The 13,808-nt window shown below is 48.8% G+C and overlaps 1 protein-coding gene across 2 annotated transcripts; it reads right to left on the reverse strand.

Moving 5' to 3' along the window:
- Nucleotides 1-9,081: 9,081 nt before the first annotated feature.
- Nucleotides 9,082-13,597, reverse strand: LOC144933741 (pro-adrenomedullin-like). 2 transcript variants are annotated; one of them, XM_078858813.1, is made up of 4 exons: nt 13,373-13,597; nt 12,150-12,261; nt 11,716-11,865; nt 9,082-10,985 (listed from the first exon to the last, which is right to left on the reverse strand). In XM_078858813.1, exons 2-4 carry the CDS (start codon nt 12,254-12,256, stop codon nt 10,742-10,744), a joined length of 501 nt encoding a protein of 166 aa, XP_078714939.1. In that variant the 5' UTR covers nt 12,257-12,261; nt 13,373-13,597; the 3' UTR covers nt 9,082-10,741. The 2 variants fall into 2 exon arrangements, with proteins under 2 accessions (XP_078714939.1, XP_078714940.1); XM_078858814.1 differs by lacking the exon at nt 13,373-13,597 and adding an exon at nt 12,558-12,606.
- Nucleotides 13,598-13,808: the final 211 nt, after the last annotated feature.

Below are 13,808 nucleotides of genomic sequence, written 5' to 3' on the forward strand. Positions count from 1 at the left end.
CGTAGCCGATGTCACTCTCTTTATCGACGGTAGACGGTCGACCATAAAAGCACCACCAGGCTCAAAATACCTGCAGAGCTTCGTGCGCATTGCGGGTGATTCGGTCATAGACATGGGCCCACGATGGTCACACAGGCTACACAGCACGCGTGCACAACTCGGTATATTGGTTATGTATTATATAGAGTTTATAATCTTGCGTCGAACTCGGACCCATGTTTTCTGCAAGATCAGCAGTTCACCAGCAATTATTCAAAAACAAGCCTGGCGCGGTTGAATGATACACATTAATTCGAAACCGGTCCAGAGTTGACTTGTCTTTAATCAGTGCTGCTGGGATGATGCGCTCCGTGAAGGCCGTGCTGCTGATGAGTTATGTAAGATTTTTTTGCGCTTTCTTGGGAGAGACATATACGTGAATGATACATGGGCTATTAATGTTGTGATATCGTGTACGTGTAAAGCCCTTTTGTCAATGCACTGCCGGATGAGGGCCTCCTCCCCATACACTGTCGGTCACGGGGATTGTTTCACCATCGTTTACGTTCAACAGTTCAACACCTGATCTGGTTATAAAGGTTACCTATCAATGCGTGGAGCAATTTTTAAAGGAGTGCATACTATCTCGCGGTTCATAACAGAGTGGACTGCTCGTGCAACACGTAGGATCGTTTCGTGTCTCGGGATTGGAAAAATGCTTCTCGGCACGCGTCCTCCGGTTCCCGGCACTCATTAATCTGACGAAAAGTTATTGTAGGAAAAAATCCCCGTGCCGTGGCCCGTTTCTCCCGAGACTGGCTTGTCCAGCGCTCCTCGGGACTCCTCCTCATGCACACAACTCAGTCACCGCGAATGCACACGTGGAGGAATCTGTGCATTAGCGGGGGAGGGGGGGGTATGATGGGTTGTTAATATTAAGGACATCATCCACCGAGGGAAAATTGGCAGCGATGAAATCAGCTCGTGTGCGGGTTGCGTGCGTGAATCATCGACCTCGCAGCATCGCGAGAGGTGATGGCTTCATCTAGCAGTGGATTTACTTACGTTGGTAAATATGCCACGTATAAATTTCGATTTAAAGCTTTCGTGACTGCAGGGATGCATCTTCTTGGTTCTTTCGGTAAAGTCACGTAGAATGGAAATAATAAAATAATAAAAATAAAACATTGTAAAATAATTCTCACGACGTTTCGGCCACAACGCAAGCAGCTGTCCTCAGGTGGAGAATAAATCTGTCGAGGAGACAGAGTCTGAATGACAAGCCCCAGGCTTGGAGCTCTTCGCCCCTCCATCCCAGCTTAAATAGTCGCTCCAAGCCTGGGGCTTGTCATTCAGACTCTGTCTCCTCGACAGACCTGTTCTCCACCTGAGGACGGCTACTTGCGTTGTGGCCGAAACGTCGTGAGAATTATTTTATTATGTTTTATTTTTATTATTTTATTATTTCCATTCTACGTGACTTTACCGAAAGAACCAAGAAGATGCCACGTTCAGTTACGTGGCACATTGCTGTCGGATGACGCATGGCGCCGTGAACTCAAGCGACCTGAGTTACGATTTCCGGCCAAGGGATAGCATCGGATTGGGGTCCTGTATGACTGCCCCGTTCACTCACCCGCTTGCTAAAGTCTGGTCAGTGATCAAACAACCTCCACCACTGACGCGGCGTGGGTGGCTTTCATCCATCGGTGGATTGACAATGGGTTGCGTAAACCATTGGTGTGTGTATCCGTTCGTGTGTATGTACGATGAACTTCTTCTTGGTTCTTTCGGTAAAGTCACGTAGAATGGAAATAATAAAATAATAATAAAACATAATAAAATAATTCTCACGACGTTTCGGCCACAACGCAAGCAGCCGTCCTCAGGTGAAGAACAGGTCTGTCGACCATTCTACGTGACTTTACCGAAAGAACCAAGAAGATGAATCCCTGCAGTCACGAAAGCTTTAAATCGAAATTTATGATGAACTTCTTTCGCGCCGTACATATCCAACCGCGCTAATCGGAGGTGTCGGGGGGACGGACAACAAACTAACCGCAAAAAATACAGTTGTAAAGACACGAGGTTACAATCTAGAACAAAAAAATCAGTTTTCAATCTAGAATGTTTACGCACGCGAGTTCGCTTTGGGATGCGTGGGCGTGAGTGATAACCCTCCACTCTCAACCACCCCTCGCCCCGAGGCGTTCTAGAACTATCTCGGTGTGCGTGAACAGCACATGGCATTTGGCAGTAATATGGTACTGCGGCCGAACTGATTGATTGATAAAAAAAAGAAGTATTGACCCAGGGAAGCCTCTCGAGTATCGAGACGCTTTGTCAGCAAGGTGCTGTTCAGTTTCGCATTAGGGGGGCGGGGGATGGGGGGGGGTGGCGATGTTGCTTCGTGTTTTCCCAGTTGCCTAATTTGCGGGGTAATTTTTCAAAATTTGCCAAATTAGAACCGGCACACATGGCCCACTGGTTTTGGAATGACGTCGAAATATTTTTAGTGTCCACTGTGAAGAAGACGGTGGTTATATATATAGATATTTTTTTACGGCTAATACACGCACGGTATTAATCAGGGCGGCTGTGGGACTCGAACCGCGAACCGATGCAACACGCAGCAAGCACCACAAGTCACCCAGAATGCCCCCGATTTCGTCAGATATCGGAGCTGAGCTAAGCAGGTTTGAGCCTGGTTAGTGCTCGACTTGGACGCACTTGTCTTGAGATGGTTTATTTTATTAAGGAGCCGCGTGCTCACACTCGAACAGGCGGAGACCTCCACTGCAACAGCCCCGAGTCTCCAGCACATCTCCCTTCTGTATACGGTCCGAGGCCACGCCCCCATTCTCGAACTTTCTCGCTGGTTCTCAACTGCTCGCTCTACCAGCAGACTCCACCGTCCTCTTCCATCACCTGGCCACGCTCCTATTCTCGATCGTTCCCGTGGCCACGAGTCCATTCGCACTGCAGGCTGACTCCCCTGTCAGGAGCCACATGAGGGGGGTGGGGTGGGTTGGGGGGGGCACCTTATCCCAAGGTTTTGGACAACAGCCTCTACAATGCGTGGCTGCCAACGGCATATCGTAACGGGTGCGTGCGCACGCTGCGGCCGAAGGAAATCCCATGGCCCAGGCGTGGGTGATTTTTAGTGTCCCCCAGTCTAAACGCAACCGCACAATGCATACAACACCGAGACAATAACCGGGCTGGGAAACCTGCCCCATTGTGTCTCGTTCATTCAAACGGCGGGCCAACGGTGGTCGGAATCGGAAACTTTTATTTAAAGTGCCACTCCGCAACAGGTTTCAATGAAAGAAAAGGAAAGAAAATTGAAATAACAATGGGCGCACTTTGCATAGATGACAAGTGAAACGCGCTGAATTATTTACGGACGGTCGGTTATTGAATAATAAACCAATCCATGCTCTATAAACAATATCAGCACGTATTTAGATTCTCAGCCCCTTTGTCAATGCCCCAGTGTGATATCACGAGGGTCTTACCATACTTCACCACGCCGGTCCGTGCTGGTTGGTGAAGGGAGATTAGGTGGGGTCCAGGACTAGTTGAGTTATCAGTCGCCGCTGATGTCAGCCATGGCAGATACAGCATCAAACTCAGGCTACCAGGTTTACAGCTCATTGCGTTCACCAATGTGCCACTCCTCCTCCCAGTGTCTCTGCGTTGGTCATAAATACAAGTGTACTACTACGATGACTACTACTACAACACATTAAACAACCTTTTTTTTTTTAAAGTTTAGTAACCCACATGATGCACGAATTAAGTGAGACTTCACGTAGGTGAGGTAATGCGGTCCGGAATGTGTCGAAACTAAGGTAAATATCACGCATTCAGATGTTTCTTACAGTATAAACAGGCAAAGTAAATGTTAAGTCAAAACAAATATCAATCACACGCAATGCCGCGCGTTGCAGTTATAGGGTTTCAGACTTAAAACGGAAAGATTTGGAAACACTGACAGGGTGAGGCCATTCACGAACGTCAGAGCTCAGGGAGAACGAGTGATGCTGGCATTGTTCTTAAGGTTGAGAGCTCGGGTTAAGCATTTACACTATGAGATCTCCTTTACCAGTGGCAAAATATAGTAATAGGGTTTTACCCTTTTAACTGGTACAAAATCTGACACCTTTATACAAGGCATCATGTTTGCAATAACCTCAACACAAGAAGTCAAAATGCAAACAAAAAGAAACAACTCTGATGATGATAATGATATGCACTGTCGTTGAAGTTGATTGGTCCACACCCGAGACAGCTTTCTTTAGAGCCTAGTCTCCATTGGTGTTGGCGTCATCTGGTCCAACACCAATGGAGACTAGGCTCTAAAGAAAGCGGTCTCGGGTGTGGACCAATCAACTTCAACGACAGTGCATATCATTATCATCATCAGAGTTGTTTCTTTTTGTTTGCATTTTGACTTCTTGTGTTGAGGTTATTGCAAACATGATGCCTTGTAGAATTGTATAAAGGTGTCAGATTTTGTACCAGTAAACCTATTACTATTGTTTAGAAGTTTGGCGATAGACACTCGGGTGCCATCCATTCATCGGGAACGTATTGGAGGTAGGTGCAGCCGGATATGCCGACGCGCGCGTACGATGTCACGTTTTCGCAGGGCGAGATTTTGCTGGCTCATGACGAATTGCAAAACTTCCCTTAAGCTCCCAGGATTGTTGTGAGGTGTTCCAGAAGAGACAGTCAAGAAAGTGGGACGCGTGAAACCCCCGTCCGTTCAGAGCGCTGAGTGTTATTCACTCATGCCTGTAACGGCGAACCTGGATGATTAATATTATTCCCACACTGCACAAACATTACAAAAATAAAATAATTAAAATTAAACATAATAAAATAATTCTCACGACGTTTCGGTCAGAAGACAGACCTGCTCTCCACCTGAGGACGGCTGCTTGCGTTGTGGCCGAAACGTCGTGAGAATTATTTTATTATGTTTTATTTTTATTATTTTATTATTTCCATTCTACGTGACTTTACCGAAAGAACCAAGAAGATGAATCCCTGCAGTCACGAAAGCTTTAAATCGAAATTTAATACAAAAATAATAATGCTAATTTAAAAGTAAATGGCCAAGTATCCCAATGCATGACCCTCATAAGTCACAATGCTAAGTGAGGCCTTTCTGTAAAAATATAACTTATTATTATTAATAACTTTGATTATAAAGGTTGTCACCTCCACACAACTGTCGCGAATATTTGTATTAAATGTAGGCTTGCCCCACGCCATGTCAGTAATCGATATTGTTTGACCATACTTCACAACGCTGGCCGGTGCTGGTTGTTGAACACGGTTGGCTACGTACGGTGCGAAAGAAGTTTAACAAACACACATGCGGGGGGGGGGGGCTGATGTTAGCCACGTTCCAATGAAGCTCAGGTCACGTGGTCCATAGCGTTGTGCCACTAAACACTGTGCCACTTCTCCATCTACATAAAGTGTAGCCAAACGTGAGTCAAATATTACCTCACATCAATTCGTAAATGTTTAGCACTTTTTTTTTGTTCAAATGGTTGTTTCTGCTCAGTGTTGTTTACACGGTGGGATTTGGCCGGTTGATTTGCTGAATCCGTTTAGAACACAGGTCTCCCTTGAAAATGGACTTCTGGGGCCAGAGTTCCTTCTTGACGTATGGCCAAAACATTGCTTTGGCAAAATGCCATAATTGTTGGTAACGAGCACATGCGCACATCCTCGTGAAAAATCCTCATGAAATTATCTTTTTGCCAATCTATGTTTTCTATATATATTCTCCACAACAACTCTCCTGGTTATTTTCAGCTATGTATTATATATAAATATCATTGGGCGTCAAACTAGGTACCGTAGCTTAAAGAGAAGCCTCCTTGCCTATGATATCTCTTCTCTCGCATGTATTCAGGCAAGCTGACTCTGCTGGTGAGACAATATGTGTTTCGAAACCAGTCCAGAGTTTGCTTGTACTGAATCGATGCTGCTGAAATAATGGACTTCCAGAAGATCATGGGGGCCCATAGGTTATTTAAAGAATGGTAACTCTTTTTCACGCGGAGAGACAGATACATGAAAGAGACAAATTGCCTGCCTATTAATTTTGGTATGACAGTGTAGCAGCATTGATTCAGTACAAGATAATTCTGTACCGGTTTTCGCAACACACTGTGAAATGCATAGCCCCAGGTGTCCCACAGGAGATTACTTAACCAGGCGATGGTGGCTACTACACGTGGGCCCCTAATCCAGCCCTCTGGAGGCAGCGAGGGTTGCTGGATCACACAAATGTCGTGACGTTCCCTTCGCGTGGCCGTCGACGAGCTAACCATAACCCTGGCTTGCCAGGAGAATGCGGTACAGCAAAATTGTGGAGTTCATCGTCGAGTTCATCTGTACGGGATAGAGTGTTGCCCCCTCTCACATGCAAAACGCTCATTGATTGGCTGATCTCTCTTTCGTATGGCTGCCGATGGCGATGCAGAGCAACAACTTACAATTTCACATTCAGGCGGTCAGGCCAGTGAACTGCGTCAGCAGTCGCGGAGTGTTTCGCTTTGACGTCTCCTTCCGTCGTTGCGGATCGGGCATTGCGTCGTTCTATGTGTTTAATGTCTGTTCTGGATGACCACAGACGCACACTGGAGCGTTTTCCATTTTCCATTTGTGCATCCGGTATCTGTGTCTGCCATGGATGTGCAGTGGATGCGGTTTAGGGTGGACCGTGAGCTTCATTAAACCCATGGATGTTTTGCTTTAGGTCGTTCACAACAAGGTGTTTGTCAATTATTTTGAACTCCGTTCGGCTCTCCAAGCTTCATCAGGGTTGAACTCGCAAATCGGCCGATAACATCTTAATATATAAAGGATTGCAGAGCTTGGAGGGGCGGGGGGGGGGATTTGGCGGCAGCTCATTACATAACTAACTGCTGCTGCTGAGATTCCTCCTCGCGCCTCTGAGTCGGGGTTTTCCCCCCTCTCTCTTTGAGAGTGAGCTAAATTCCCTGCACAGCGCCGTGACAAAGTTTTGAAATGATAGTATTTGGTCGTGAAGGTTCTTTAGCCTCTACCGCGTGGGGGCGCTGTGAGACAAGGCTCAGGCTGACGACCCCAGCGCGTCTCGTTCCAAACCGTGACCCCCCACGTGCTCGGCTCTGTGTCATCGCTCGTTGGCAAGAGAGTATCGGCCGAGGATCACTCGATGCGGCAAAAACGCTGTTGGGAGTTGCCGAGGAAATGTTTGTGCCTTCAAATTGCAAAAAGTAGGTTGACTATTACGATACAACTGAATGTGTGTTGCTTAAATCGATGCATCAACGCGTGCATGTACGTTGGACTTCTTTTCGCACCGTGCGTAACCAACCGTGCAAACCGGAGGCGCTCTTTTAGGCAGGTACCGAAGAAGGAGCCTCAATGATTGGTGATTTATCACGTTACGGAGTTTCTCATCATCGTTGGCATCAGGCCATTGTGTATCCACTGCTGGATGAAGGGTCTGCCCACGATGTTGTTATTCCCCACGTTCCGGTGATAGCGCAATCCGTATCGCTCTTCCGCGTGACCCGATTTCATCGCTTTGCAACTGCGGTGGATCGGACTCACGGGCTCCTTCTCTGCTGTGGCTACCGATCAGCAGTCTCATCCACCGGGTCATCATCCCTTCTACCCGACCTAAACATTGAACAGTCAATATGTCTCTGATTTTCATTTGTTCTTTAGTTCCGTGCATATTCATCGTTCTGATCTCTCTCAGTGGAGTTTCAGATTTACACCTCGACCACGCTTCTTTGTTTTTAACCGATGTTTAATTTTCTTTGTCAGTGTCCGCGTTTCTGATCCAAACATTAAATTATGTCTTCTGTATCTGGCCATTGCTAATCACAGATTTTCCATAAAATCATTGCTGGTTAAACTGGATACAGAAACCCCAAAAATACTATATATATTTTTTTTACGTCTTGATTTTTGTTCACATTTTATACCTCATCCCGAGGCAGTCTTTAAAATATTGAACAAGCGTGTGAACTCACGACCTTGTTTTACTATTCAGATGCTTTGGGGGACTTTGACTGGATTATGTTTCGTGTATATTTCTGTGTTGTTGTGTTTACGCATTGGAATGTGCTTGCTGCAATGCAGCACTGAGTTAAACCCAGGGCTCCATTGAAGAGACCTCTGGTCTCAATGGGCTCTTACCCGGTTATAAAGGTCATCCATCCGCATAACTTGAGGAGGAGGAGTGGTGCAAGTGGTGAACGCACTGTGCTATGAACCAGAAAACCGAATTAGATTGATGGCCGTGGCTAACATTCGTGGCGACGTATATCAAATTTCTCCTACACTTCTGCCTTGCTCTCAACCCAGACACTTAAAACTCAAACTCTGACCGGTGCGGTGAAATATGGTCAAACAAATATTGAAACTGCCACGGCATGGGCAGGCATTTATTGAGGAGTGCATTGTCAAAGATCATAGGGATGGACCCAGGATCGGTTTAAATATAATTTCCCACACTGATGTTAGCCGTCGATGGGAATAAAATCCAGGTTGCCGTACGCATAAGCGGAGTGCTCTAACTAGCCCCTGCATCACCGCTCCCCCACATTGACCAGTATCCACACCAAATATTAGGACATTGAACTCTATCCTAGTCCTTACAGCTGCAGAGTAGAGAGGCACGCAAACAGATGCGCTCGTGAAATGTGTATCTATCTCATTCATAACATCTTCTATGTATAATGTCAACTCACTGTGTACCCTTTTGCCTGGTGAACATGGCCAGATTTTGGGGCTTATTACAAAAGGTCAAATTAGACTTTAGGCAATAGCCAATTATGTCGGACAACTTAATAATATGACTTTGTTTGGGCGGCTACTTAGACAAGGAAGCTGAAAAGCTGGTATCGGCAATGGGAGGCTGTGCCTGCAGCAAATCCATCAGTGCATTGATAGATATTTACAAACTCTCAACATGAGGCCGAGTCTACAGACATGCGCCGTGTATGATTGCAGTGCGACGTACATCACGCACGGTGGGGTCGGTAGTGCACCAAAACAGAAGCATAACTTGACAAGTAGTGTTATAGGAGTGGATTTATTTCCTTCTTTAAATAATAATTATATCATGTATTGCTTCAAAGGGACCGCGGCACCGGCCAAACATAGGCTTGAGCCTAGCTTATTTCATATATAAATTCAAATTCACAGGGCTATCATTTGCCACTCGTGGAAATTGATCAAGGAAGGGGTTTACACGAAGAGGAATCGCAAAGGCACATGGAGTACTTGACGGGAGGATTACTGAGCTGGCTCTTGCGACTGATGCAACACGCCGAGGTGCCTAATCTGACCCACAGTGAACCCAACCTTCCTTTGGGATGCAAAAAAAAACCCACGTCACCATTATTTTGCAAAACATACTCACCACGTTCGCACAATATATATGGTTTGTAAAGTTTATTTATCTGTACAGTAGTAGTAAATAATAATATTATAACGATATAAGGGATTTACAGGAAGGGATAAAAAGGAATGTTCAAGATATCATATCAAAATTAAATAGTGGTTTTGTTTTTATAGACAAACATTTATAAATTAAAAGCAGCGCGCGCGCTGAGCCGTGCGCGCACACACACACACACCGGCCCCGTATAATTTACACGTTACATCAAAAACACGCGTCTCGGAATTCCTCTCCGCCAATAAAAACTACATTAGATTGCACAGGATTGCAGCGTGCCGAACATTCCTGCGTTTCAAGTAACTGTTTTTTTCTCCAAAAAGGTCCCTTTCAGTTCAGTGTCACCTCCCGCCGAGGCCGAGGAGGCAGGTAAAGGAGAAGAGGAACAACGGGGGGCTGGCGTTCTCAACTCCGGACGTTCGCTCCTAGAAATATAATAATATAAAATATAAAGTAAAGGGGGAAAAAAGAATAATCAAATGCTACGAAAATGGCACGGTGTTAGGCCAATTTCCCTCCACGCGCCTGTGGGCATCTCTGAAGCTGCCAGCGGTACACACAGCTCCGAAGGGGGGGGAGGTGCACATGGCACGGTACGTGAGTGAAGGGGGGGCTGTACCACGTTTTGTGAGAGAGAGAGAGCGCTCAGTCCATTCATAGGGAACCCCACGAAGCGTCTCTTCTGCGTTGCATTGCGCCGGCCAGATGCGGCACCTCGTCGGACTTTGTCGTAAGTGAGAACGGGGGAGTGGTTGCAATATCCGAACCGAGGCGGGCGGGCGGGGACGGGGGTGTCCATTGTTTTCAAAAGAGAAATGCGAAATGAAAAATGAAACCCAACAAGGTTACGGATGCGTCTACATTCCTTATCACGCCGTCGATACAACGCTACGTTCTCGGGGAGTCTGGCGCCTTCTGCAGGGACCAGCAGATGGAGCGCACACGCCGATCCACGGACTGCCCCCCCGCCACCGCACTCCCCGCAGCCAGGGCTCCACGTGTACGAGAGCGGCAAGAGCGCGGAATCGTGTCGTGCTGGCGCGGCCTCAACCCCCCCCCCCCAGCGGCTCGCAAATGCCACGGACTCTTGCTTTGCTTCACAGTCAGTCCTTGGTCGGAGCCTGTGCGTCCTTGTAAACTCGGCGAATACGTCTTCAAGGTATAAAGACTGCAGCCCTTCCTAAGGGAGCCACCCCACCAACCCAGCCACCCAACTCCACCACCACCACCACCACTGAAAGAGCATCCATCCTTTCCCAGCACCCTCCCCCGGAGAGGCTATCTTCTCGGCGGCTGGAAGAGGTCGGCGGATCGTCGCCTGCGGCCGAAGCTGTTTGGATTCCACGTGGTGTTCCCCGCCGCGTCGTCCTTGTCTATTTTCCCAAGGAGCCGGTACAGCCTGTGACTCAGGTTCACCACCTGGCACGTGCCCAGCGAGCAGCCGGCCCTCATCGACTTTGAGTGGTGAGCGTGGGCGTAACGCTTTGCCCTTGTCCGTGGCTCGTTGCTTTTGCTGTTGCTGCTGTAGATCCAAGGGCAAGGCACAGAGAGAGGGGGGGGGAAGAGGACGGCGATTAGTTTAATATCACTCCTTTCGCCTTACACATTTACCAGAGCTTCTAAGGATGGCACACGGACACCCCGCACCATGCACATCTGGCACGTCGCCACTCAAAAGGTTAAAACCTAAATTGGATGATTTCGACGTGTGATTTGCATGAATGAGCGGCCAGGCACTATTGGCCGCCGAGGCTGTTGCTCCATCATCACGCCACGCCGGAATCTGCTCGACCTTTGCGTGATACTAGACCCGCCCCGGACTAATGGGATTTGGGAGCAGTTATATTGCATTTTTGGACTCTCCCCACCCCCCCTCCCATTCATCGCTGCGGGGTCTCTCTCTCGATTTAAAAAAAACACACAAAAAACGTTCCGTCTGCTCAAATGTTCTGAATAATTCAGCCGTAGAATGCGAGTTGGGACACACTATACGAGTTTGATGCAATCTGTTTCATAAGCATAGCCACATGCTTGCGAAGCCAGCCGTGCGTTCTATAGCGATGAGCGACCCCAGAGAGAGAGAGAGAGACGGTGGGGGAGGAGAGAGACAGTCAACCTACCAGAAACGAATTTCATTCCAATAATATTGCATTCGCGCGCGCGTGCTCACATGCTGATCACGAGAAGACCGCGACACCTTCGCGTTGGGTGTTGTTCTATAGCTCCCCGCGTAGCCCGCGGTGTGTACGCACCTGTCCACGTGTCGCAAGGTGCTTTTTAATTCCTCCAGGCGGACGTACAGGTGACCGGCAACGCTCAGTTCCGCACTGGCGCGCACGTGCCTCGATAGGGTGAGCGTCTCAAGGTCGCGCTTTAGTCTGGCCACCCCGTGCGCATTTAGCCTGTGAAAGAAAATAACGAATAGGATGTTAAGTTGGGGTGGGTTTGGGCGAGAGGGGCGGGCTGCGGTTACGCACAAACACACAACACATTACAAATGCGGCGACAACTTGCCCTGGAACCTGTGTCGGTAAACAAAGACCCTGCGAGCGTGAGCTGGCAAAGAAGGCGACGGTCGTTATGACCTTTACCAGCGCGGCAAGGGCCACGCTGATACGTCGTCATTGTCACCCCCCCCATCCCATCCCCGTCGCCGCACGCTCTCCGTCTGCCTCCTCCTCCTTACCGTTTGAGCTCGGCGAGTTTGTCCGTGCGGATCGTGGCCGTGAGCACGAGGTGGCAGGCTGTGGTGAGCAGGAGACCCATCCACGGGCACGCGTACGACGGCTTCATCGCGTCTGCAACAAACAAGCAAAAACCCCACGCGGCCCGGCTTGAGTCACTAACGCAAATCTTTCTGCGAATTCTCTCGCGTTTTGCAAACGCCGGAAGCGCATCTCGAACGTGTTCTCTCTCTCTCTCTTTTGTTAGGGGTGTTTTCGATGGACGGCAGCTTGATTGGTAGGAGCGTAGGCTTATTTACGCACTTCGTCTGCACGATGTTAGTCGCGACCCGGGCTGTTAGCGACTGGCAGACAGAATCTCGAGATCAGTCCGTGTTCGCGCAATAAACGTTACGCTGAAGGTGGGCTACCTCCACGCCGATTTGAAACCTCGTCGGGATAACTCTTTGGCACGTTGTGTTCTACATAGCAGCGGCCCACCCCCACACCCACCCCGACTTCCCAAACCGAAGTCCACAATGTTTCCAAAACACTAAACCCTACTAAAGATACAAACAGCGCGCGTGATGTGGTTGCCGAGTGATGTCAGTACACAGAGTAATTATAAACCTCGATGCAGCAGATTAGCACAGCTGAGAAAAGGGCACGGCAACTGTTTTCGGCCAGAACTCGTGGGCACCGCGTGCGCGTGCACCCAATGCGCGCGCGCGCGTGCGTGTGCGCGCATTGGGTGCACGCGCACGCACGCACGCACACGCGCGTGCACGCAAACGCGCGCGCGTGCGCGTGTGGGGTGGCTTGGTAGACAACGTGCACGCGCGCAGGGAGGAGAGAGCGGGGCGAGAGGCGAGGAATGTCCATCAGAGATCAAATAACGACCTCCAAACCTCTCCCCCCCACCCCAACTCCTCTCTACCCGTTACTGTCCAGTTAACTAAAAATAAACGCACGTCGACCGCTTACATCACGAGGATACTTACAATTCACCCCATCGGCAAAGTGTGTCACCTTCGTATAAATAATCTATTTTAAAATAAATAACGAGAGACAACGGGGCGCGCTACAAAGCTGTTCTCTCAGACCGAAATGCGCTCAGCAGTCGCTGCGCGCGATGCTTGAGATGATGATGAGGTGGTGTCTGTGTGTGTGTGGAGTGGGTGTTGATGGTTGGTGGTGGTAGGGGGGGTGGGTGGGAGACTTCACTCCACGTACAAGATCTTCTTACCGATTCGGCGTGGAGCAAGGGACGAGAACCCGACGATGTTTATATAGAGTCCAAAGAAACACCCTCCGATGGTGCGGTGATTGTTGCGTCGCACGCTTGCTCGCTGCTCTTCTCTTTCTCTCTCGACACACCTCGAGATATAGACGCTGCTACCGCGCGTCTTAAAAACGCACGCTGACTCGCGCTCTCAAAGCTCCGATGGGGTCCCGGGCACTTTTTTTTGCGCACTGCCTCACCCGTTGAGGACGCCGTCGCTTATGTACGCGCGGGCGAGCGGGTGGGGGTGCAGGGTTACCGCTCTCGTATGATTGGTAGCGAGGCCAGGGCACACGCACACACACACAAAAAACGAAAAAAAACGCTTGCAGACGATTTTTCACGGCTCATATCGGCGCAACGACGTCTCTGTAACGTCGTCGTCGTCGCCGCAGCAGTG

Source organism: Lampetra fluviatilis, chromosome 8 (assembly GCF_964198595.1).
Source record: "Lampetra fluviatilis chromosome 8, kcLamFluv1.1, whole genome shotgun sequence".
NCBI classification, from domain to species: Eukaryota; Metazoa; Chordata; class Hyperoartia; order Petromyzontiformes; family Petromyzontidae; genus Lampetra; species Lampetra fluviatilis.